The sequence below is a fragment of the Mauremys mutica genome, chromosome 5, assembly GCF_020497125.1.
Source record: "Mauremys mutica isolate MM-2020 ecotype Southern chromosome 5, ASM2049712v1, whole genome shotgun sequence".
NCBI lineage: Eukaryota > Metazoa > Chordata > Testudines > Geoemydidae > Mauremys > Mauremys mutica.
Window position 1 is genome coordinate 36,159,844 of NC_059076.1, and position 27,494 is coordinate 36,187,337.

The 27,494-nt window shown below is 39.7% G+C and overlaps 1 protein-coding gene across 4 annotated transcripts in view; it reads right to left on the minus strand.

The window, feature by feature from the left end:
• Positions 1 to 723: 723 nt before the first annotated feature.
• GSTCD (glutathione S-transferase C-terminal domain containing) overlaps positions 724 to 27,494 on the minus strand; it is a 136,669-nt gene continuing 109,898 nt past the window's right edge. For all 4 annotated transcript variants that reach the window (XM_045018998.1, XM_045018999.1, XM_045019000.1 and 1 more), the window contains exons 7-12: positions 26,825 to 26,869; positions 24,062 to 24,190; positions 16,290 to 16,423; positions 13,982 to 14,012; positions 8,673 to 8,742; positions 724 to 1,867 (exon numbers count right to left, since the gene is read on the minus strand). In XM_045018998.1, coding sequence (XP_044874933.1) covers positions 1,731 to 1,867; positions 8,673 to 8,742; positions 13,982 to 14,012; positions 16,290 to 16,423; positions 24,062 to 24,190; positions 26,825 to 26,869 — 546 coding nt within the window. In that variant the 3' untranslated portion in view covers positions 724 to 1,730. The remainder of the gene's footprint in view (positions 1,868 to 8,672; positions 8,743 to 13,981; positions 14,013 to 16,289; positions 16,424 to 24,061; positions 24,191 to 26,824; positions 26,870 to 27,494) is intronic.

Here is a 27,494-nt window from a genome sequence, read left to right on the forward strand (position 1 = left end):
CGAAGTTACATCTGCTTGAGTAGGCCTGCATCTCTAAATGAAACTGCATGTAGGCTTCCATTGCCATTCACACAAAAGGACACCTAGACCCTTTGGAGATGTAACCATAAAATAGATGACATCCATATTGACCAAACCTTAGTTATATTTTAAACAAATTGCAAAATTCATAAATGCACCAAATCAGTAGACCCCTCAAGCAAATTCATTATATTCTATTTTGATTTCTGTTAGTGTCAGTGAATGCTACTAATTTAAATTAGGATATAAAGATGATACTACACAAGAGGTTCCTTTTACTGTAACATATATATGGTTGATATTTTCACAGGGTTCCCATAATGCAACTGTGTACAAATTTTAAATTTAGTAAAAATAAGTGAAGATGACAGATAAAAATTCAGCATTTCCAAATATAACCATTTCTCTGTTTTAGGAATGGCACAGACATCAGCCAGCACTGGCAATCAGTTTCTCAATCTAAGATGAAGAGCAATCCTTGCCAAGGTTAGCGGTGAGGTATGAGGCATATAGGTGTCTTTTTTTTTTTTTGGTTAATAATGCAGATTCAGCGACAAACACATTTTGTGAATTCATGTCAATTTTGCCAAAATTATTTTCTTTAAAAAAATCTAAAATATCTAAATATTTTGTTTTGACATTTCTAAATGAAACATTTTGATCTTTTGATTCAAAATTACTTTATTTCAAAATTTTCTTTAATTTTATTAAAAATGTTAAATGCTCAAAATGGAAACAACACATTTCAATTCAGGACAAATAAAACATTTTATTCAACCTGAAATTATTATCATCATTTGATTTACCAAAAATGTTGAAAAATTTCATTTTCAGAATAATCCGAAACATTTTTTTTTCTTTTTGGCCAGCAACCAAAAAACTCTGTTACACATCCAGCTCTAATCAGGAGGCTCACACAGTGTCTGCCTGTCTGTCCATCCAGTGGATAAACAGAAGGATTTTGCTCTCAGAGGCTGTCCACTCTCTCAGATTTCTGAGCACAAAATTCTCATGCCACACATCCAAAGAAATTTAAAATGTTAAAAACAAATTAAGAGATAAAAATATGCATTTTGATGAGTAGAATGATGCAGAAAGTATTTCAAGGATCTTTATGAAAAACAATACTGTTACAACAGTGCAGACTTTTTATAACAAAAAGTCAACAAATGCCATACAGTATGTACAATCTATTATTGTATAGACTGCTCATAAAAAGTCACATCATAAATATGTGACTAGATTTTTCAAATTTAAGTACAAAACATTCAGCAGCTCTTACTGTCCATCTGGAAACCTACATTACCGTCAGATAAATACTCAGCCTGTGAACATAAATATGGTTTTCAGCTGTAATTTCAAATGTGAAAGACCAGCAGAGATGGCAGTACTTAAAAGAAAATCACCTTTCCAGCAATGAAACCAAACCTTTTCCAACATTTACTGGTGGATATTACTCTGTGGGCAGGTGAATGGTTCAGAGGATTCTCATTATGAAAGCCAGCAGTCATTTAATAACATATTACAAGTAGGATTTGTGATGCTCTGTAGGCAGCCAACTTTCCAAACCTTTTCCTGCTACTTCCTTTTCTGAAGACTATGGGTTCAGGATGTTTGATGCCTGCTTCCCAGCAGTTTGAACCCCTGGATGTTATCAGGCATTGTTCATGATTGATGCCTAAATTAAAATCAAATATAAATCTTTTAACCTAAATAGGGACACCCACTACCATGTTGTTCTTTGGAGAGCAACTTTCTGGCTCCATGGACATCACTTGGACAGAGTAGTTGCATTCTTCTGCAGCCCATGCCCGATCCAGATCCACCAGCCCCATACAGTGTTTTCCTAGAATACCAGAACAAAAACAGCAACATTAAAAGACTTCCTTATTTTTTAGTAGAAATATATGATGTACAAAAAAATATTCCCTTTGGCATTAGAATCACAGAAGATTAGGGTTGGAAGAAACCTCAGGAGGTCACCTAGTCCAACCCCCTGCTCAAAGCAGGACCAACCTCAACTAAATCATCCCAGCCAGGGCTTTGTCAAGCCGGGCCTTAAAAACCTCTAAGGATGGAGATTCCACCACCTCCCTAGGTAACTCATCCCAGTGCTTCACCATCCTCCTAGTGAAATAGTGTTTCCTAATATCCAACCAAGCCCTCCCACACTGAAACTTGAGACCTTTGCTCCTTGTTCTGTCATCTGCCACCACTGAAAACAGCCAAGCTCCATCCTCTTTGGAATCCACCTTCAGGTAGTTGAAGGCTGCTATCAAATCCCCTCTCACTCTTCTCTTCTGCAGACTAAACAAGCTCAGTTCCCTCAGCCTCTTCTCGTAAATCATGTGCCGCAGCTCCCTGATCATTTTCGTTGCCCTCCGCTGGACTCTCGCCAATTTGTCCACATCCCTTCTGTAGTGGGGGGCCCAAGACTGGATGAAATACTCCAGATGTGGCCTCACCAGTGCCAAATAGAGGGAAATAATCACTTCCGTCAATCTGCGGGCAATGTTCCTAATAATGCAGCTCAATATGCCGTTAGCCTTCTTGGCAACAAGGGCACACTGCTGACTCATATCCAGCTTCTCATCCACTGTAATCCCCAGGTCCTTTTCTACAGAGCTGCTGCTTAGTCAGTCGGTCCCTAGCCTGTAGCGGTGCATGGGATTCTTCCATCCTAATTGCAGGACTCTGCACTTGACCTTGTTGAACCTCATCAAATTTCTTTTGGCCCAATCCTCCAATTTGTCTAGGTCACTCTGGACCATATTGCTACTCTCCAGTGTATCTACCTCTCCCCCCAGCTTAGTCATCTGTGAACTTGCTGAGGGTGCAAATCCATCCCATCATCCAGATCATTACTATCATTAATGAACATTATTCAATTACTAGTGACATCAGAAAAACTTAGCAGTAAATAACTTAGAATCTAGAAGCAGCCTAATCCAGATGTACCCAACATCTCTAAATCTGCTTTCCTCCATTTCACCTATATTTTTATTTACACTCGCCAAGGGACAGTAGGTAACTCCTCCCCATGGAAGTCTCTGGAACCCACTGCCCTGCTGGGGGAGAGGGGTGCTGATTGGTCAGCACTCCCCAGCTCCCAGAATATAGCCCAACGCAGGGGTCATATTGAGCCTCTTTCAACTCCATTACAGTAGCCCACTCTACCCACCTGAAGTAGGAATGGGAACCTGGTCTGACAGATGCTGCAGGTCTAGCCAATTGCCTGTTTAGGGGGTCAGGACAGGGCTGCCAGAGGGCGGGGCGCAAGTGGGGCAATTTGAGAGTTTTTCGGGGCCCCTAGACCGGGGTCCTTCACTTCCTCCAGGGGCCCCAGAAAACTCTCGCGGGGCTCGGGCCCCTGGAGCTTCTTCTGCTCTGGGTCTGCAGCGGCAATTCAGCGGCGGGGGGTCCTTCTGCTCCGGGACCCGCTGCTGAAGTGCCCCGAAGACCCGCGGCGGGGGGTCCTTCCGCCCTGGGACCCGCTGCCAAAGTGCTGGGTCTTCGGCGGCAATTCGGCAACGGGAGACCCCAGGCCCCCTGAATCCTCTGGGCGGTCCTGGGTCAGGATAGAATTTTTTCTGCCATGCGGCAATTCGAAGGGCACCAGGGAGTTTTTTGCCTTCCTTGCAGCACCTTCAAGCCACAGGGGGTTGAGTAGGAACACAGTTAATTTCTAACTGAGATATTGGTGGAATTGTTTATTCATTGCAACTTGCAGCCAGTTTCCAATGCAACTAAGAGAATAAAATGAATGGTTCCCAACCTTGGGCTCATGTGATAAGGTGAACCTTTGTGGGTCAAAGTCCTCACCCTGCTGCAACCCCTGTCCCTCTCGCAGGGGAGAAGGTGCTGGCACTGAGGCCTGGTCTACACTAGATTTTCTGGTCTGGGAAGTTTGTTGCAGCCGTTTAAACAGAGTAGTGCTTCTGAATACGCGAGCGTCATGAACCCTCCCTGGCCATCCCGCGTGGATGTTTGTGAAACGTCCCTTGTGATCCACCAGTGCTTGCAGCACCATTGAAAAGTACCCCTTCCGGTTTACGTACTGGGTGCCCTGGTGCTGCGGTGCCAAGATAGGGATATGGGTTCCATCTATCGCCCCCCCACAGTTAGGGAATCCCATTGCAGCAAAGCCATCCACTATGGCCTGCACGTTTCCCAGAGTCACAACCTTTCGTAGCAGCAGCTTAGTGATTGCTTTGGCTACTTGCATCACAGCAGCCCCCACAGTAGATTTTCCAACTCCAAATTGATTCCCGACTGACCGGTAGCTGTCTGGCGTTGCAAGCTTCCACAGGGCTATCGCCACTCACTTCTCTACTGTGAGGGCTGCTCTCATCTTGGTATTATGGCGTTTCAGGGCAGGGGCAAGCAAGTCACAAAGTTCCATGAAAGTGCCCTTACGCATGCGAAAGTTTCGCAGCCACTGGGAATCGTCCCACACCTGCAACACAATGCGGTCCCACCAGTCAGTGCTTGTTTCCCGGGCCCAAAATCGGCGTTCAATGGATAGAATCTGCCCCATTACCATCAGGATCTCCAAAGCGCCGGGGCCCGCGGTTTGAGATAATTCTGTGTCCACGTCCTCATCACTGTCATCGCCGCGCTGCCGTATCCGCCTCTTACTCGCCTCGGTTCGGAGAGAGAGCAGAGTACTGGGGGGTAGGCTGAGGAGAGCCTAGCCTCCATTGTGAGCCTACCTAATGCCAATTATGGATTATATGGTAAAGATCCCTGTAACCCTTGTATTGAAACCAATTAAATGCCCGAATTGGAGAGTATGAATAGTGGGCAAGAAGCGCCCCCTCCCTTGTGTTACAGTTTAATAAAAATTGCAGACTGCCGCTTAATTCTATGCATGTCTCTGTCCTCATCAGTTACATACAGCCTAATTACTTCTAGAAATGGAAATGAAAACTTCATTTTAGAAACATATTTGGGAATAAATCTGAACAACTGTAGAGGAAAAGTCTGAATTGTTCTTGGTTTAGAATTTTGTAGGATAGTAAAATAAAGCCAAAGGTATATGTTTTCTTTACAGATTTCAGGTGAATATTATTCAATACATTTGGTTTCTATCTATGTCCAAACTATCTGAACAATAATTCACAGAAAAGGTGGAACTTTCAGCATTTTCACAACTCTTACAAGAAAGTTTCGTCAGTATCTTGAATGTATTAAAGATTCATGATTATAAAGTCCTGAACAAGATGCAAAAGCTACTATAGTCTCTCCTTTTCATGCTCCTATGCTCTTATCTATGGCTTGATAAAATAATACAATTTAATGCATTTGGGATTGGAGAGTCATTACAGTACATTCCACAAAATCTGGCACACAGATGCAGAGCTGCATATCATATTTAAACATTTCTCTTTAAATATTAAGCTGTACTGAGTTCAATCTACTTACTATTTTTCCATAACAAATGGATGGTCACAAGCATTTTCTTCTGCATAATTAAAATGCAGATTGCTGAGTTACACAGAAAACATAATGCTTCACCTCTACTAAAATGGTTCCAGCGATTGGTGGAATTTGGACCCCTCAGCTGATTTTAGCATGAACACAGCTAATTCTGATTGGTGGCTTTGAACACAATAGAGACACAGATTGGTTGGGAGTGATTAATGGGGTAGGGGGTTGGGAATAGTTCAGGGATGTGACAGTCCGGCAGGTATATTTGCTTCCCTGATATACATCTTCCCCTACCACTCCCGTTTTGGCAAATGGATTATAAATCTTGCCAAGCTTGGTCTGTGATTAGTTGCACTGTAGCACTGATCCCTGTGTTTGGGGTTAGGAAGAAAATGTCCTTCAATGGCAGATTGACAAACCTCTGTGCACATGTACGCACCATGTGATTATAGTGATGTCATTGTTACTTATTGTTCATCTGGGAGACTGGGTTGGAATATCTGTCACAACTTGGGCTCTGTTCCCCTGCTGGTCTCACTGGGATTTATCTTAGATATATGAGCCAGTACTGGGATCAGATGGGGAATACTAAGTAGGCTGGATTGATGCTTGTGACATCACTGCTTGGGCCTGGATGCTATTATTGGGCACAATGGGTATCAAAATGCCCAGTTTGCACCACAGAGAAGAGTGGGAAAGGAAGTGATTATGCTCTGATGGAGGAGGTACAGAGGTCTTCATTATTTAACAGGGAATTGTGTTTTTCTGGGTAACTGTTTGGGTTAAATCAGCAGTTTTTTCATCACAGATACCCGACAATAATTGGTACTATACAACTACCACTGATAGATAAACAAGCTGAACTGTTGTGACCAGGCCTTTAAGTTTGAGGTGTTTATCTGGTGACACGTGAGCAGTATGACAAGTCAATAAACCCGTACTATTTTACAGAAGTTGTGTGACCCACAGTAAGCATTGCTACATATATCATTTTTTCTCAATCTTAAAAGACTGGAAAAAAAGCAGAATAAGCAACTTTCTCACTATCTACAAATATAGAAAAAAAAGACACACATATCCCTCCAAAATTCTTCCCATGCTTTCAATCATTTAAAACTCTTCGTTAAAAAGAAAATCTGAAGTGCATTTGATGTAGCTTTTCAATACCTGATCTTGTCTTGTCAAAAGAGCATGAATCTAACACAAATGTGGTCTGACCTTCAGTTTAAACAAAACTTAATCCACAGCAACCACACCCCCATAAAGATTTTTCAGTAGAATAGAATAGTCTAATGTCTAATGGAATGGAATGGAAAGGAATAGAATAGAAAAAATTATGTTAGTTTTAAAATAAAAATACCAATGAGGTGTTTTTTTCTCCTTGGGGAAATAAGTTTGTGAGAAAAAATGTACAATTTCTATGAGACAGAGAACATACAAAAAGTTGAAATAATTAAAAAACACCTGACATTTGTATCAAAAGGCTGACAGAAGCTCATTTGCTGTCCCTTCCCTCTCTTTTGAGCTGGCAGTTTCCTTCCCATCTCCCATGGCTATCTCACAAGCAAAAGAGGAGACACCCTTCTGAGTGGGTGGAGTATAATTGTCAGCTGTAACCCTGACAATTTTTTTTTGATCTAAATACAGTGGGATAGCAAAATAATCATATCTATTTTTAAGTCAAATTGGAAATTATCTCAGAATCTGCAGTATTTCCTTTAGTAGTCTGAACTACAGGAAATACCTTGAATACTGCAAGTGCAGCTTTTAAAAATGTATTTAAGATTAGTTGCTCCTACTGCCTTTGATGTATTTCATAAGTGTTTTTGAGCCAAGAATATCCACCTGCACTCCCCAACAGTGTCTGTGCTATCTTGGCTTGAATTGTTGTTGGGTTTTGTATTTGAAACCAGTTTGTAGTCTCCCTTTTTCCATTTAGAAAATTAAATATTGCAGAGGAATGATACATCCATCTGCCACAGCTAAGCTAATTCTTTATCCGCTCTTGAAAATCTGTCATTTGTCACTATTCTACACAAGAACTAGAGAGGAACTAGAGCTGTAAGATGTAGCTCTAGGTTCAGATATCATCCAGCGAATGTCTATGTTTTGGGGACATTTGCATCTGAGATCTAGTAAAAGCCTTTCCTTGAAAAAACAATAGCCATCCCCTTTACTTTGGATCAGCCCCTCTTTTTTAATTAATACATGTTTGACTTGAGCCATAACGGCCAACAGGTGAGGGCATTTTCCAGCACTTAATGAGTCACTGAAGGAAGTGAGAGACATTGCCCAGCTGGTCATTAATTGTATGGTAGTTTTTGCTATTATATACCATGACAATATAAAAATGTAAAACAGAAAAACATAATTTATTATTTAATACATCAAATAGCTAAACGCTGAACTGCACATTACCACAGATATATTACTGGTTTTTTCCACAAACAGTAGATAACAGAATAGTATCAAATAGTAGATCAATTGGAAGCCAGTACACTAACCATTCTCAGAATGCTGCTAGATTTAATTATCCTTATTTAGTCTTTAAAAATTCTCTCTGACTAATGTATCTAGCTTGTTCTTACTAGTGAAGTTCAGTATATAGGTCTGTCCTTCCTGTATCTTTCCTTGATATTTCCATACATACAGGAGTTACAGCAACTTCCTTTCTGGTCACTTAAGTCCTTCGATTTCAAAATCTCTGTTAAAGATATTCCTATCTTTGCTACTTTCTGCACACTTCTTGGACAGTTCCCATCTGGCCTTGGATGTTTGTCAGAGAGTTTTTTAAATGATTTATCACCAACTACTATATCATGTTTAATATATCTAGGGGTTTCATACTGCCACCCATTGCAGAGTATCTAAATACTTTTCACGGGCGCTAGATTGGCTTTAGAGAGGTCTCTAGTGAACTTCAGGAAGTCTTCTCCCTTTTCAGGGTATAGAGGGGGAAGGAGCTGGTGCAGAGACATAATGATCAATAAAGTGTCAAATTATACTCTAGCTCATATTTTAAAAACTTCAGCCAGGAAAAATGCTTCACTACCACAGTGAAAAAAGATGCAGCAATAGAAACACTCACTGCTGTAAGTATGTTGAGAAAACAGCAATTTAATTCCCTATTGATAAATGTACCAGTGCTTCCCATATATCATAAGCTCAGCCCATCACAAAATACATATTCTACACAACAGCTGATCTGTGGAAATGCATACCTATTAGTCTGTGTTTGGGTGGAAGCTGAACAGCTGTCTGATCTGCAAATCTGCAAAGAATCATGTGCTCCTAGAATAAAAAGTACAGAAATATGGTTTTATGTCATTACTCTTTAAAACAGTTATTTAATTTCAACATAAAAAAACCTATTTAAACATTCAAAGGTACCAGAAAACTATGTGTATTGAATATTTTTCTGTTAAAATTAATTTATACTTGCACTTATTTCAGCTCCACTTCAGCCTTTGAAAGTGTATATTTTTGGGGCAGTGAGTTTGTCTCTGGATCAGACTTCTCTATTTCCATTCAGCAGGGGAACTGGACACAGCCCCCTACAACAGGGCAGTGTTCTTGGGTGGCATACTTCAGGCTGCTTATGCCCTTCCCATATGCACCAATTGGCAGCCAAGCCATCCTGCTGCAGCAGGGTGAGTCTTGGACCTCCTCTCCCCATTTGTGGGTAGCATTCAAACTGGAGTGCGGGGGGCACTCAAACATCCTGCGTCTCCTATCAATAATGATTCCGAAGCAGGAAAGAATCACCATCACCCTTGTTGGGGATAGGTCAACGTTCCATTGCTCAAATCCCATCCAAATCAGTATAGAGTCAATTTGAAATTGGACTTTGGTGTTCCACACCTTGACGTGGGGAAACTCTCTTAACTCTATAGCACAAAATAAATTTAAACAAAAGTAGAAACCTCCTTGTAAGATATCAAGAACTAACTCTGACTTCCATTTTTAGCCTTTGGCTAGCAAGACAAATGAAGCAGTGGTAGATAAGTTAACCATTCTTGCAGTGGGAGAGCAAAAGATTATGATGCAATGACAACTAAAAAGAATGCTCCTAAAAACTATACTAAGTGGGACAGCTGAAATATCCAGTGCTAAGACCTAGCAACCACAACCAGAGCCGTGCTAGGCATTAGCAGACTAAGCAACTGCTTAAGGCCCCAAGCAGCAAAACGGAGCCCCCATTCACTTTTTATTGTGTGTTGGGAGGGGCAAAATATTCCTGCTTAGGGTCCCCAAAGGGCTAGCACCACCTCTGGCAAGAACTATTTCAGAATTGTCCAGCTTTATAGAGCCCTCTGTAATGTCAGATGGCAATACAGACATGAGAAACTTTTCTATGGAACGTAACAGAGAACCAAAGTTAGAGGTCTGAAAATGAGCACTATTTTCTTAAATCAAACTAGGTTATCCTTCCATTCTTTGTTATTCATAGAATCATAGAATATCAGGGTTGAAAAGGAACCTCAGGAGGTCATCTAGTCCAACCCCTTGCTCAAAGCTGGACCAATCCCCAACTAACTCATCCCAGCCAGGGTTTTGTCAAGCCTGACCTTAAAAACCTTTAGGGAAGGAGATTCCACCACCTCCCTAGGTAACCCATTCCAGTGCTTCACCACCCTCCTAGTGAAATAGCGTTTCCTAATATCCAACCTAGACCTCCCCCACTGCAACCTGAGACCATTACTCCTAATATAAAGAGATGATTTTTAAAGGCTCAGTCCCTACATTAGGTGAAGGGAGGACAAGCTCAGATGTATCTGCCTGACTTCTAACGTTTTACCAGCTATTAGGGCTGCTGGAACAGCTGTTTGGGAAGCTTAAAGAAGCTGGAGCAGTTGGTCAGGGCAGGAGGAGCTGCTAAGAGAAAACCCCAAATTAAGACACCAGGCAGAGGCTTCCAAAAGCACCTGGCTTTGGTACAGGAGGAGCAGTTGGAGCTAGGGGGAGAGGTACTGGAGGAGTCTCCAATTAATGGAAAGCAGCATTAAGTAAAAACAACTCTGAGCTGGGAAGCTAAGCAGTTGTCATTTCAGTGAATGAATAAAGGGTAGCTCCTATATCTCAGGCTGAAACATAGCCTAGGTAGGACCACACTCCAACTTAAAAGTCTCCAAAGAAACAGGCTCAGCTCAGTTTTCTCATATAAAGAATGAGCCACCCAACCCAGAGAGCCCACTGCCCCTGCCAGCTCTGCAGCTTGTCAAACCAGATCTGAACTCTGAGGTAAGCATTATCACTCAACTAACTTGAAAAATGAGGACTGGCTCGTGAATACACAAAAACATCTGACTTTTCTGTGAAGACAACCTGAAAGTTTAACTGGCGTCCAGGTAACGACTATGTAATTTCCCCTTCAAAGAAATAGCAACCTGTCACATTTCCTGATGGTAGATACGGTGCAGCCATTATCAGGACAACAAACATCATAATTAAAACTATCCAGCTTTTCGTGTAGTTCTCTCTGGAGAGAGCAAATTCTGCTAAGTTGTCAAAGCTAAATATGTAAAGTAGTTTGGTTCCTACCTTCCAACAATCCCTCAGGGAAAGATAAAAAATGTAGCCTCTGAGTGTCTTTTGGTGCAAGCCTACAACCATCATAGCCCTAGTTTTGCAACTTTAACCTCTAATGAATCAAGGCAAAATGTTCCCATCAGAAAAGTAAACTGATCGCAGGTAGACCAACGTGACCAACAGTGAATGGATCCCATGTACATAGAGAGGTTATATCCCTGTTGGTCTATTATAAGTCTTGTTATGTACAAATAAAGTAAATTGGTTTAAAAAAATCAGATTTATCATTATATGGGAACTGTCATTCTTCTTGATGTCTCCTTGGATCTCTCAAAGGAAGATAAGAAAAATGAATTTAAGATGGGAACTAAAGGACACAGACAATATCTGCCCATCACATTTGAACTTTAGTCACTAGCCAATAATTTTAACCAATATATTAATATGATACATAAAAATGCTTATAGCTATCTGTATAACCAAAGTTAATTATAATTAAGGCCGTGATATTGTTGCAGAAACCATAATTTTCAGCACCCACTGCAACTGTTTTTGCAATGCCACTCACTGAAATTTGGCCCAGCCACCCCTCTGTTCTGACAGGGGGCAGCCAGGTGAAGTTTTAGAGAATGACATTGCGATGTGGCACCACCAGGGCTCCCCCTGGCCCCAGCCCTATGGGAGGCACAAGCACTAGCACCGTTCCCACACACCAGCAGCCACAGTTGAAGTCTTCAAGGTCGTGCTGGAGCTGCTGCTGCTCTGCAGGCTTGGCATTGCGATCTGGCGCAGGGGGTCATAATGCCATTGAAATTTGTCCTGGCTGCCCTTCTGTCATGATGGCAGAGTGACCAGGCCAAATTTCAGTGAGTAATGTTGTGCCAGCCTCCCACAGCGCCTCCAGGGGTCTCTGAGCTGGGAACTGTTCTAGGGTGCAGGGCTTCAGGCCCCCTCATACCATGGGCATTGGAGGAAAGGGGCTGTATTCACAGGTGTGCCCCCCCACAACCACCAGGCCTCCAAGCATGGAGGCAGTGGAGGAAGCAGACCAGGACAATGATCTCAAGGACTTTGCCTTCCACCGCTGACAGTGAGAGGAGCTGGATGGAGGGGCTTGTGCCTCCTGCATGGGTGGGAAAGGGGACTGGCGATACCAGCCCCCGACAGGGGCTTCAAAAGTGGGGGCCTCCGTTTAAGGTAGAGTGGCCTGTTAACACCTCTGCAGTCATAGGACAAAAGGAGGGGGTTAGTGGGTTGTTGCAATAAGCCATAAATCCAGTGTGTCTGTTCAGTCCATGACTTTTAGTGTCTTGTAGAGTTATGAATTTAATTTCCCAGGCTCATCTTTTGAAAGTGTTGTACAGCTTTCCTTTGAGGATGACTAAATGCAAGGTGGAACAGATCGTTTAGCATAAGTAGTTAACATTTAGTTGTGACACTCGGAATACCTTTCCCAGACCTGAAGAAGAGCTCTGTGTGGCTCGAAAGTTTGCCTCTCTCACCAACAGAAGTTGGTCCAAAAACAGCTATTACCTCACCCACTTCATCTTTCTAATATGCTGGGGATGACATGGCTACAACTACAATGCATGTGACAACCTAACAGTCCTCAGACTTAACTTATTTGTAAATCTGTCCCAAAAAACTTTTACAACATTGACAAGTAGTTCGTAAAAGCACTTTAAAAGTGACATTGACACAGATATTATTTCTCTGGACACAGAATGCTAGGGGCTGAAAGGAATGTGTTTTTTTTCTTCCTACTGTTCAAGTTTCTCAAGGTTCTAGGGACTTTCTGCAGTTAGGTTACTGTGTAACATCAAGAAACCTAAGATGTCCACAGGGAGATCTGAGAAGACAAAGGAAAAATGCTGGTGAGCATTTCCAAGGTAGGTCCTCCAAATACAGGATCATTACTCACAGAGGCGCCACGTAGTGATAGTGTGCGAGGGGAGGAGACAAGACGGGGCAGAATTTAAAGGTTCTGGTGGTATGCAGTGAGATTCAGGGAGGGGCATATAAGCCCTGGCAGAAATCTGAGGGGGGAAATGTTACCCTGCGTGACCCCCCACATCACCTCTGATTACAGAAGAGGTGAGACCTGGCTCAAGAATTACATATAAGGAAGCAAATTTAGGCAAAAGAAACGGTAAAATCCATTCGTCCATGAATGAGAATTCACTATTGAACAAAAAGTCCTCTTATTTTGAAATAAAAATTTTTTTGTTAACACTACACCCAGTCACACTCAGGAGAATGATTAGAGAAAGAGAGTAATACAACTATTCAAAGGTTTGTTGATCAATGACATTTTAAACTCATCTTAAATCAAATATGACATATTAAATGTATATTAAGTACTTTATAAAGCCATTTTAATTCAAATAATTGCTAAAACAATCTTAGTAAAGAATTGTATTTATGATTTATTCCTATTTATAAAAGTGCCTATCCAATGCTCAAGGTGCAAATTAAGGAAAAGCACTATCATTAGATAGAGAAAAATCTGAAGCTTACAATAGATTGTATTGCCTTTAATAGGTTGCTGTACAGAAAGAAAGCTAGTTCTTTAAATATTTTTCAGATAAGAGCTATTTGAAAATGAGTTCTCTAGAAGCAAGCAGTATACAAAACATTCTACTATACATTTAGTTAGGTCTATATACCTAAGAACAATCAATACATACACAAAGTCTATACAATGAGTGGTATCCAGAAGATTTTAAATGAAACATGTCAAAACCTGAATCCTGTGAGTGTTTTACTCATCTTCACTAAGGGATAAAGTTCTTTTATGGAGAAATCATCTGATTTTATTTTACTGAAAATAAGCCTTTTTTAAAAAGTGGAAGGAATGTGAGTAGAACTGAATTACTAAACATTATTACATTGTGTGTTCATCCTCATAATTAAAAGATAAATTCATTCCACTACAAACCACAGGGGAAATGCAGAAAAGGGCACAAAAAGAAAATCTAACCACAGAAATACCTTTACATACCTTATAGGATAAAACTTCCTTGAACTGATGACTGAAACAGAAAAGGAGATTGATTCAATCAACATTGGAAATAACCAAGATTGAAAACAGAAGTAATTTTTAAACACTTGATTGAATTTTAAACAAAATATTTTTATCTGGAGGCTGTGAAGCTGTATTCAGAATCTGTATTCAGAAGCAGAAACTATGACAGCTTGAGTAGAAAAGGCACATTATATACACATTATATGTAATTTTATGTTTTATTGTACTATTTATTGAAGTTTTTTCTTTAACCATTATAAATACTACACATTTTTATAAAACTGGCTTTACCCATATTTTACATAACTACTCTATATTGTAGGCACGTATATCCCTTACAGCAGTGATTCTCAAACTGTGGGTCGGGACCCCAAAGTGGGTCACGACCCCGTTTTAATGGGGTCACCAAGGCTAGTGTTAGACTTGCTGGGGCCCAGAGCCAAAGCCCAAGCCTCACCAGTTGGGGCGAAAGGTGACGCCCGGCACGGTGGCGTTCGGGCTTTGACCTCCCCTCTGCTTGCGTGGGCTCAGGCTTCGGTACCCCTTCCTGGGGTCATGTAGTAATTTTTGTTGTCAGAAGGGGGTTGCAGTGCAATGAAGTTTGAGAACCGCTGCCCTACAGTATATACACACATGCCTTTTGTGTCTGCCATACCATAAAACTGCATTATTTGTCACTAGAATTGAATTAAATACTTTGTGCCCAGTTATTGTGGAATGTTTTCTTATATTACCAACTTTAAGAAAATTAAATTGTAGTCCCAAGGCTGAACTGCTGCACTGAGAGCTAGATAGTCTCTTATGTGCTTTAGAGCCTTTAAAATTGTAAATGTTAATAAAAACAGAACACTTTGCATTTCTACAGCACCTTTGAGCAAAAGATCTCAAACATCTTCAGAAACCTTAATGAATTTCCAGTCTAAAATTGTAATTAACTTGAAGTTAAATGATAGCATCTAGTCGACCTTTAAAAAATAAGTTGAAAGTAGTTTCTAATATTATATCTGCCCCTAAATCCCTCTGCCCATTTTTGCAACTTTAGTTGTATTATCCTGTTTTTTTAAAATATTTTTTCTTCTTTCTTGCTATGTGAAAGATGGAAACAAACAAAAGAGGAAACATACTATACAAGATATAGAACAAAACTGAGGGAACATAAAGTGCTGTCAAATGCACAAAGTAATCAAACTGAAAAAACAAATAGTTATTCTTTAATCGCTTTCAGTTACAGCAATCTTAGATGTTTCTTGTAAAAGTAGTAAGAAAAATATTTTCAAACAAACATTTTTAGGTTGATGAATCCCTTTTAAGATAGAAAGACTTATTTATGTCAGACAATATAGACCCAAAGGGTGTAGTGTTTTCTAATAAAACTCAAATTTTATAACCTTGGAAATTCAGAAGGTAAGAGACTACTTAAAACCATAAACCAGTCTGAAAATATGAAAATACACTATCAAAGCTACTGAATCTTAACTCTGTCCTGAAACACTATAGCCTTCATTCCCATACACCTACTTCTTAAGATTTGTTATTTTTGGACCAAGGGCGTTAAAAAGGCCAAAGCCTAAGGGTTATGATCATGGACATCTTAAATCTGGAGAATACAATCAGTACAGTTTGTGGTAGAAATATCAAAAAGATTAACCTAAGAGTAGTGGGCTTGATTGATCAGTTATTACTTTAGTTTTATGCCAGTGTAAATCCACCAAAATCAATGGGGTTTCACTGGTGGTGAACTGCAGTAACATATTTGTCAATCAGTCCCATTGTAACTGACTGCATATGTAACTGACTGCACATATTATGTGTCTAGGACTGAGTGTGATACTCCCCCCTACCACACACATCTCATTACCCATTACCATTTTCATGAAATTTCCATAAATTCATTATTTTGGAGTTGGAGGTGAGTACAGTACATGTTGATTCACTAGCACTGTATCTAACAACACTTTTATAATTGGTGGCATATAAAATCTTTGTGAACTGCGTTAAATAGCTGTCTTAACACCAATTCCAGGAATTAGTAAAGTATCCCTTTTCTCAGTGGAGTGTGTATTTCTGGAAAGAAGGCTGTAGGTATTTTTGTGGTCACTGATGAGGTGAACCTGTTTGTCCTGGACAGTTAAAGTCAACATATAGTTTTTCAGTGTTGACACAGCAACTTTATAGGGCAGAGTTAAGATTCTTTGTCCATTTACATACGTTTGATTTTTTTCCCCTCTTTATAGTGCAGATTTAACTTTACATTTCCAGTCCCTTGTATAACTAGATTCTTCACCTTCGTGGAAATGTAAATTTCACTGTGTTCTGAATGAAACCATAACAGCAAGGGCAGATGACAAAGGCTGCGTGAGCCTTGATGCAGTGCTCAATCACCATATCTGTTGCCACGCCACAAGCATGCAGAGCCACCTAAAATATATATAAAAAAAGAGACCTTAACAGCATTGTTCTGTTCTCTTACAACTCTATTTCTTAGCAGTTTTCTGGCTGACTGAATTACCTGAAAATCTAAAAAAAATTCCCCATGCACTGCAGTGCAAGCTACCGGGTGAGGCAAGAGCCTATTCCCAACCACTCACCTTGTGTGCCTCATGGCTCTGTCAGACATTTCTTTTGCTCATTTTAATGCCAAGGGAACTTCATGAATCATTCATGTTGGTGGAGAAACTATAGCTGCTGAACTAAAGTTACTTGCCAATGACATTTTACAGTAGGTACCATACCAACTCAACTGAAGATACATATACAATACATTTTAAAACATAAACTCTCATGCTGGTTAGTGAACAATTTCAGTGCAAGTAAGAAATCCTTAGAAATGTACAGAAATATTTTAAAGCTAGATTTTATAATAAAAACAATGTGTGAAATACAATAATCAGGAACACACATATAGGTCATATTATGTATCATCTCTCATTGAAAGAAAATCTTAACACACTTTTGACTATTTGGTTTCTGTAAAGCCAAGAAAGAGGAAAAATATATTTAATCAAATTTAGGTTAACGAGACAGCACCTTTTTAGCTGAGGTATTTGGTAAACAGGTATTTGTTTGTCAGAGACCATAAGCAGGCAAAGATTTTGTCATTCCATTGTAATTTTCTTTCTTTCTTTCTTTCGAGATGCATTTGTACACCAGGAAAAAACATTTAACATGTCATTTAATCATGACAGGCCAGATTGTGAGTGTGTGTGCATGTGAAATACAGAAGGAGGCTCCACCTCTCACATTTCTGCAAGTGCTAGTCATAACTACACTCACTGTGGAAAGCAGGTCAGCTCCTTTGACACAAAAGGGGCAGGAGGAGGTGAGGTCATTTATCCACCCCAAGCCCAAAGAATGGGCTAGGCACACCGGGAAGAACAGGCTATCATGGGTATTTTTAGTAAAAGTCAAGGACAGGTCACAGGCTTCCGTGAATTTTTCATTATTGCCCGTGATCTGTCTGTGACTTTTACTAAATATATCCATGACAAAAACTTAGCCTTAATGACAAGGGACAAAACTGTAGCTTTTAAAAAAATGGGAATTTACAGAAATAAATTTTCCTTATATCAACATTTTGTTTATATATTTTTCTCTATAGGAACTTGTGCATAAAAACAGGCTCTTTCTGCCTTAAGTATTAATCTGTTCCTCCTGCTTATTCCTAACATGGTATCACAATTCTGTTTGACTACATGATTGGCTAAGATGAAAATTACGTCACAGACTGTGATTTCATGTGGAGAACAAGCAACAGGAACAAATGAACCCTTAAGGCACAAAGATCATGTTCTCATTTACATTTTCTTAACAGAAAATAAAGAAAGCAAAACAATCCAGAAGATAACAAATTTCTCAGATTCTCCTAGCGATGGAAAAAAATGCTAATCAGCCACCATTTTTAGTCATTCGTTAAAATTCCTTTAGGTGCTGGGAGGAAACAATACAAAAAAAAGAAATAAGATAGAATTGCTTCTATAAAGTGTTTCATAGGAGGTCAGCAGATCTTTAACAGACAAATAGTAAAAACTAGTATGCGGTATGAGTGGTGAGCTGAGGATTTGGTTGTGATTTATAATTAGTAGTTAAGATGTTTTCTGTGACTGTATTGACTTGTTAGTATTTCTTGACATACATTGATCTGTGAATAATTTAATTCAATTCTCAGGCACTGAAGCCTTGATCTTAGATCAGTTTTCCAATATGTGACCTTTTGGATACAGGGCTCAAGTGGATTAAATTCCATTCCTCCTTGAGGGACGCTGCTTATAATATGCAAGATGAAACATTTCAACCATCTAAAAGTGATGTGAGAGACTGGTGACATACCATGGTGATATTTCAAAACTTTCTGTACCACATGAGCATGTTATAAAAACCTGAACACACATTCTATGGAAGATTAGTTGGTAAAAAAGACTAGATTGATGCACAGAAATTCAGGAACAATTTATGGCCTTGATCTTGAGAGATTTGAGTTCCAGATGACTAATAGGTTCTCAGTAATGCTCAAAATCTAGCCACAACTGCTGTAGAGAAAAAGAAATCTTCACTCTTTTCCATCCTGCCTACAAAAAACCTTTGGCTTTGCTTCATTGCGCTGAAATCTGTAGATACATGGAAACAATAACAAGAGTGGAAACCACACAAATGGATACAAAAAGACAGGGCCGTAACCAGGGCAGGATGAATGGGGCAGCCGCCCAAAGCACAAAGCTGCTGGGGGAGGAAAAATGGGGCAGAAACAGAGGCGACACGTAAAGCCCCGGTCCGGCAGGGCTTGACTTGGGCCAGCCCTGCTGCAACGGGGCTCGGGGAGGGAGCACCACCTCCAACCCCTGACTCACCTCAGTGGGCCACCCAACCTGTCTGGGTTGTGGGGAGGTGCAACCAAAAAAACTAGGGGGCAGGTGACCCTGCGTGCCCCTCCCCCATCATCTCCGGGTGGAAAAATGAGGAAAAAATAGTGGGGGGCGCAAATATGCTTGCTTGCCCCTGGCACTAAAATGCCTAGTTAGGGCTCCATAAAAAGATAGCTAACGCTATGACGGAAGTAAGGAAATCAAATTTTCATTATCACACAGTGTTTAATATTGATATTGCATCCTGGTATTGCAGAGGTCTGAGAAAAAAAAATTACAAGTCATGGCCAAGATGACTAGTGATCCCAGGTGTACCACTTGAGAAACCTTACCAAGGTCTGATTTTCAAATGCTGGGTGCTCAACACTTTCTGTTTAACCTTCCCATTTTGTATGTCTTGTCTACTTAGGCTGTAACAGCCCTTGGGAAGGAACAGTGTCTCACTATGTGTTTGTATAGTGCTTGTCACAATAAGGGCTCTGATCTTGGTTGGGGCCCTCTGGGCACTATCTCACTACAAATAATCATATCTATATAAAATGTGCCAGTCTGTCACAATCTTTGTGTTACCAGACTAAATTTTAAAAATTAAAGGCCAGATTGTGCCACTAATGCACAACCTGGCATTGAGGCACCATGGAACCACAGCGCCCTAGTTGTCCTGGAGCTTCCCAGAATTCAGGAGGCGCACACCCACTGCACCACCCCTAGTGTGCATTCCCCTCCATGACCAGTCATAACCCTATATCCTCTCCATGCTCTTTGGAGTGAATAGCGCACCAGGGAGCATTTCCCACACTCAGTGGAACTCAAAGATTGCTACCGGGGTTGGCCCCTATGAAGGAAGCACCTGGTTCATGTACAGGGAAGATTCCCATGTGCCATTCCCTATTATGTAGCCATACAGGGGCCAGAAACGATCTGGCCCTAAACAAATATGTTACGGGGACATAGGTAGCTACTACTGACTGATTACATTGACTTTACCATTTTGACAAAGGCAAGTTAATCATACACAGTATCCACATAAATGGTAGATCTTGTTATGGGATTATATGCAATAATTATACAGGATTCCAGCCAGTGTATTACCAAGACCGGTATTAAATAATACCCCTCCCCACCACTATAAAACATAAACCTAGGTACTATGGAAAAATATCCACCCACAATAGACTACATCAAAAGAACATTAAGGCTAGGCATATCAATTGATACAAGCCATTTACATGTAGAGGAGAAAAGTACTATATATGCTCCAATACTTGAGCACAATAGGTGACCATTTTAATGGTTGTTAATTTTCTCTATGGTCTCTAAGCACTGAAGAAATTACAGCATATTCTCCCTTTAATTGAATATTCTGCACACAGATATGCATGAGCTTATATAAATATGTTTTAATTAGTCTTTAGCATAGCAGTTTTGAAACAAGGTTTAAACTCACATTTAAAGGTTCACAGTAAGATTTTTGACTACAGAAATCAGAAGGTAAAATAACTTAAATCCCAAATTTGTGTAAAAACAAAATAAAACAGATAATGTGCTACTGTTGTCTGCAAATTGCTTTATGTAAGCTCAGTGAACAAAGCAATCAATCAGTACCTGTAGTAGTTACCGTAATACAGCTGCACAGAGAAGGATCAGAAATAGGCTTGTTAGTGTAGGAAAAGGTGTTATGGCTGTATCAAACAGACCGTTCATCATTGTATATAAAAACAAAGGAGCTGAACAAAAATAATTTAAAAACAAGAGAAGATTTTTTAAAAATCACAGCTACCAGGTTCAACACTGACTAATTCTTGTCCTCTCCCAGTTCCCTTGTTGGGGGAAGGAGCTCTTCTTTCAGTGTAGTGCTAAAACACAGATCTGGTACATATAAAAGAAACAATTAATTGCTGCTAACTAATATCTGCAGAGAATTATTTTATTGATCCTGCATAACCTTTAAGCCAACTGACTTCTCCTTTCAGCTCAGCAGAATCCACATAGTTGAAAACTGGTTGTCATTAACAACATCCAATATGGAGTTTTGTCATGATGTCCTATTCTACTGGACTTCATATTATACTGGACAACTAATTCATTTAGTCCTTAATGTAAATATTACAGTCACAAAATTGTATAATGACAGAGATACTTCCCCAAACACAGAAGCAACACAGCTGATGTAGTGATAGTGCATGTCTACATGCTGTGAAAATACTGCTGTACGTTACATGTCCTGAATGTTGGGACACTTCAATGTGGTTTATCATCTGCAGACGTGTGGCAGGAAAAGGAGGACTTTTCAGGAGACCATATTTCTCTTTAATCTTTTATTCTTTTCTGTATCTTTGCCAGATTAAAAGAGAATCTAATGCACCAGAAAAACCAAGCCAAACTTTTCAATTTTTTTGCTTAGGTCAGCTCTGACAGCATCAGTGCTATAAAATAACAAACGTCATTAAAAATAGCTAAGAGCTTAAGGGGTATTCTGAATATTGACATTTAAATGAGGACTCCAAGCAATTCAGCATTACGAAGGTTTTTCCTACTTACAGACTCCAGATTCTTGCTGTGCTTAGTAGCATGAATTAGATCATATATTCGAATACTCTGTTTTGGAACCCTGTTTTTCATTACTCCATGCATTTAAAATATTGCAATTTGATCTGATGAATAAGAGGAATTATTTGGCAGACAAGTTCTTCTTAACTTACATTTGAAAATGTGAAGCTAACAATAAGCTAGCAGCCAAATAGAACAGCACAACTTTATCTGAGATAGCTCAAAACAGTTACACATATTCCCTACTAATAAAAATCCAGACAGGTCAAGACTTCTTTGTCAGGTTTATACAAAATGTCATTTTTTGCCTCTTCCTTATTTTCCAAGTACATAATATACAGCAACAAAAATATACAGCAACAAAATGAACCATGACAGGTTATTTTCTGCAGTGATAACAAAAACAATCTTCAGTTTGTTATTATGGACATCCAGATGAATATCAAAATAAACTGCCTGCTTCCATGTTTATCCTCAAAGCCATGACCAATGACTGTCTCAGTCAGGAATATATCATTGAGCACAACAAAGTTACACAATGCTTAAAGAACATTTGAGTTGGGGCAGATTGGTTTAAAATGTTCTATATGCAAACACTATCAAGTAGTCTATACTGTCTGTGCTGCTATGCCATTTTATGAACTATACAAACAGTATTCCAAATAATATGCCATGAGAAACTTAAAATACTTCCTTCATAATCAACTATATTCAGGGTACATAGAATTATTACATTTGAGAAAGTCTCTCTCGAACCTTTCAAGAACCATATCAGTTGTCAATTATTTCTATACTGTTTTACTTCTGTGTAGCGATACCGCTTGGCTGTTATGTCATGTTTAACAGTTATAATTTGCAAATTATAACAATTTTGTCAATGTAACATGATTATTACCTATGAAATAAGAGTGCAAATGTACGTAATGTGAAATAGTTGCACTGCACTTCTGTTCCACAAAGGCAAAATTAGCCAGTTTGAGTTTGAAGTGAAGCAGACTATCAAGGAGAAATGACCTCATCCTGGGAAGTGAAGAGTAGCACATGATCTTGTACTGCAGTCTTAGAGCCCAGGCTAAAACTCAGAAGTATAACACATACTCCTATAAAGTACAACTCTCATAGGAACATTTAATTTAGCCTCAATCTCAATAACAGAAAAACTGAACAGAGATTACATTGAATGCAAAAACTAGTGATTAATTTAAAGGATGAACTACAGTTGCGTGTTTTGTGTACAAGTTCTGGATAGAAGTAAATTATAAAGAAGATTCTGGCTTTTGGAAAAACACCTAGGGCTCCCAGTGTGAGATTTCTATGATTTACTATAGCACAAATCGTTCAGTTGTATAGCTGGAAATGAATGGGCCTAAATAATCAACCCTTCATACTTGCCCCTGAATTACAAGATTAAAGAAAAACAAAACAAAACAAAAACACACTTGAAAGCACTGGAGGATGCACCACTGAACCATATGAGCCACAAACCTGCAGTTATGTAAGCAGCCTAAGCTGCAGCCAGGACAGGCCTGCAAGATGGGTTACTTGTATGGCAGTCAGAACACTGAAAACTAGGAGTATTCCAGCCTGGGTATAAAGTCTGGGCCTTTAAATGCAACCTTTCCCCTCTCACTCACTCTGATACATATCCACTTGTTCCTTCTCAACTTTGCAGCCCGTTGCAGCTAGCTAGTGGGTGCTTAGAACCAGGGTGGACCAGCAGCCCCCTATCTACTCCCCACTCCCCTAAGTTCCCTGTGCAACTGCTGTCCCTCCCCATACTGCCATGTGCTGCTCCTGTCCTCTGCCTTGGAGCTGCTCCCAGAGACTCCTGCTTGCTGTACATGGGGAGGAGGGAAGAGTGTCTCACCCTCCCCCCTGCTCCTGCACCCCGCTTACCCCATCTTCCATAGAACGGAGGGAGGGAGATTCTAGGCTGCTGTCTCAGGTCTTAGCAAGCTGATTTAATTAACAAGGCAGTGTATTTAAGCCTGAGGTCAGCTACTTAAAGGGGAAATGCACATTTTTTCTCTCACACACAGGGTGTGTCTCTCTGTCTGCCCTCCCTCCTTTCCTGTTGTCTTGCAGAGTGTTGTGAGAGTTAACCCTTGAGGGCTTAGTCAATTGCTAGTTCATTTAGCAGTAAGGCATTCCCTGGGAAATATCCCACCCTCTGACTCCTCCACCTCAATCAAGCGTCACAATTTCCCTGGAACCTAACCCCCTCATTTACATTAATTCTTATGGGTAAATTGGATTTGCTTAACATCGTTTCACTTAAAGTCACATTTTTCAGGAACATAACTACAACGTTAAGTGAGGAGTTCCTGTACTTTAATTATCTTCTTAGACACCAAACTCTTTGGAACAAGAATATCTACCTCATCTGCGTTTTGCACATTGCAGAGAATAGTGTGATCACTCAACAAAAAACTAAGAATAGGGGGATAATATTACCTTATCTCCTAACTGTAATACATTCAAAGCTGATTTCCTGCTGATAGAACAAAAGTTTATATAGCATCAGAAATGCCTGGCTTCATATTCCCAAGTATTGGAATTGTTTGTAAGTATATTTAATCACCTACAGAAGGAAACATTTTTTTCTTAATAATCAGTAGACACTAAAGTTGGAAAATCAATCACTTACCCCAATATTAAAAGTTCCTTTAAAATAGTCCAGGTTTGCTTGAATGAACCAAATATTGTGTAATCCTAATTCATCACTTCTGTCTTTAGCACGTACCAATGACAACTCCTTATTTTCTATCAGCACCACCTGGATTTCATATACAGGAAAATAAGTCAGCAATATTGCTCTAAAATCAAAATAAAATGATGCTCGCTATACAGTACCCCAAAATTCTAGTGTAAAATCTTTACTTAATTTCTTGAGACTGGTGATGAGATCTCCCCAAAAGTGATGTGCTAGTGAAATAGATGGAAGGCACTCAGTATCTGCTAGTACCAAGGGACTGACAGATATGTTCTGTTTTTCTGAACAGAATTTTTCTTTTTGCAGTCAAGTCCTGCATCTATTTGGAACTAACCAAACTTTTAAATTCTAACATTTGCAAATGTTAGAAACTAAAGGTTCTGTGCTGGTAGGGGTTTGTTTTTATGAGTGTGAGAAACCTTTTTTTTTTTGCACAAATATATTACAGAAACATGTTTAATAAGACTGTATGATACAACTCCACCGGCTCCTTCTTGCCTCCTGCACTAAGTTTGACATTAGAATCCAGAACCTTCTCTCTCTAAAAATCAGTGCTTTCAGTTAGGTCAGAGTTGATGGGGATTATTTGTGGCCCTGTAAATTTCTTGTGTATACAGTACTTCAGTTTCAAACATTGTTAGCTTGCCCCTTTCACAACCATAAAACACACACACACATATATATATATGAAAAAAGCATATCACAACATGCTTAATAGTCACAATATTATGTTTTGTTCATAAAAATACTGAGAACGGTATAAAAAGGGGTGGGATTTTTAATTAGTAATTTCCTGATTAAAAAGTTTCACTGACAAATGCTTTACCGAGGTAGCTTAATTTTATCTTCAGTTCTATAACTCATAGTTCTCCGTTGTCTACACCATATAGCAAGACAGAAGGTGTCATTTTGTTCTTTTGATGCAGCCTCCCTAACTCTATCACTTTTTAAAGCAGATATTCTCAATGTAATGTGTCCTATTCCTTCACTGGGCATGATGGCTACTCTGAGTTAGGTCCCTGTTAGAACAGTACATACAAATACTGGTACTAATACTTAGCTCTTAGAAAAGAAATAAACCTTGAAAAGATTTATAACAGCAATCATATATAGTATAAGTAAACCCCTTTGTTTCGAGTTTAAACTGATTCTTACTGAAAAAATCCTGGGTTCTACAAAAAGTATTTTTTTCCCCCGATTTTCACTCTATTTTGTGTCATTCAAATATATAAAAATAACTTATTTTCTTAGGAAAATATAATACATTGCATGAGATATATGTATTATGATAATACATTAGTCTGTGCATATTCAAAGCTGCCTGTTGAAGTAAGGCTATATGTATTAGTCTAGAAGATACACACAATAAACAAACAGGCACGCACACAAGCTCTGATGTGCATGCGCACCCGAATGTACTGACGAATCTCACGCCCATCATGTACACTTTTCAAGCTTTTAGCAGATAACTGTTTAAAGATTTAACACACTAAAACAGGAAGAAAACTGTTTCAGAACACAAGGAAGTATTCAAAAGTTTAAAAAAAACAAAAACAGGAAAAAAGGATGAAGTTGAGTGTATGTGCTACAAATTGTGTGGCCCAATTATTACATGTAAATATTTATAGGCTAATAGTTCTAAGTCTACAACCGTAAATTGTTTATTCAAATGAAAAGCTTTATTTGGGGATTAGAGATATATTGTTTTCTTAAACTCAGAGATGGCATTGTGTTTTGAGTTCTGTTTTTAGTTCTGCAGCAAATCACATTGAATTCCGTTCATCAAAGCATTAATCTATTGACTACTTTCCTCCCATCCTTCCATCCACCAAAATAGACTCTATTTGCCCAGGAAAAATTATTATTAATTTTTTACACCAATTTTCACCTGTTTTTGTTGTTGCAGTAATCAACACCGATAAATTCCTGGGAAAAATTAAACAACAACCGAAAACAAAGGGCCCTAAGTATAGGCTGCATCTAATCGCCACACAAGTTCGAGGAAATGGGGCTGGTGCGCAGTTACAGGTTTTAGTTCCTAATGTTATTTGTTATTGGAACCCTACTATTCACGCTGCAAGTGGCTGGAAATTAACCAACCCTTTCAGATTCACTTGGAGCCTCAAGCCCAATGAAGGAAACATCCTCTCGAGACTTAGGGTAGAGCTGCCTTCAAAGGGGAAGGCAGTGCTTACCTCTTTTTGCTGTCATGAGTGTATGTAAGATGGGGAGTCAGGCTACTTCCCACAAAATGACTTTAGGATTGGTCAGAAAAGTGGGGCAGTGGCTCTTCCAGAGAGCCTTCAATTCAACACTTCAATTCAGCAGAGAACTTAAACATGTACTTAAGTGCTTTGCTTTACAGGGATACAATTATCCATGTACTGCTACAAGTTAAGCTTGCACTTAAATCACCAATGAGATGATCAGGCCCTGAGGACTTGGCACTGTTACTAGCATCTTTTGAAAGCTTCTTCTTCTTTTTCATGGGTGACACACACCGCACAATTCTGTAGTACAACAAATATTGATATATGCACAAATTCAGAATCTCACAGTAGAGTATAAATAAAGTCTCTAAATCATCACTGTTAAAGCAATCTTTGTGGTTTCCATCTAGTGGCTTTTTTAAAAAAAGTTTTGAATTATCAAAGTCTGGAAGATTGCATTGTCCATATATTTTTATTGAGACTTTACCTGGCATGTTGGGAACAGGTGAGCAAGAACAATTCCTACATGGCCCTGTGAAAACCAAAAAAACATGAGTCACTTTTCAAACCCCATGCAGCTGACCCCCTTCACAATGACCCCCTTCAAGAGTGACAGTGTCTTTGTAAAAGCAGCTCAGATTCCAAAGTCTGTACCTTTGCCCTGTGTCATGTGGCAGCCTCAAGAGCCACCACCTCAAGCTCGCAGGATGGCTATGCAGGCACCCTTCCTCGGTTAACCCTCTTCTGTACTCTTTAAATAACTCAACTCAGTTCAAAGTCCCCAATGGGGTCTACACTGAGTCTAAATATACCCTCAAAATAAAGTCTCTTCCTTCTCTCCTCTCCAGCCTCAGGCTGTCACTCAAAGCTCTTCACTCTCCTCAAGTCAGAGACCTTAGCCTTTCTTCCTGGGGCTGGGGTCAGTTCAATCTCTATCTTTATTCCTTGCAGCACTCACCTGAAGCTGCCTTCTACAGGTATTTGAGCAGCCAGGCTCCTCTCTCTAGGAGCACACTTTCCAGGCTCCTTACTCTGGTGAACTTGCCTACTGAGCTCTCATGGGAGCTCCTGTCCTCAGGAGCTTCCAGCCTCTAACATCCACCTTAACAGGGCCTTGGTAACTTTTTATCAGGCTCATTAACTAATTAGCTGCCAGA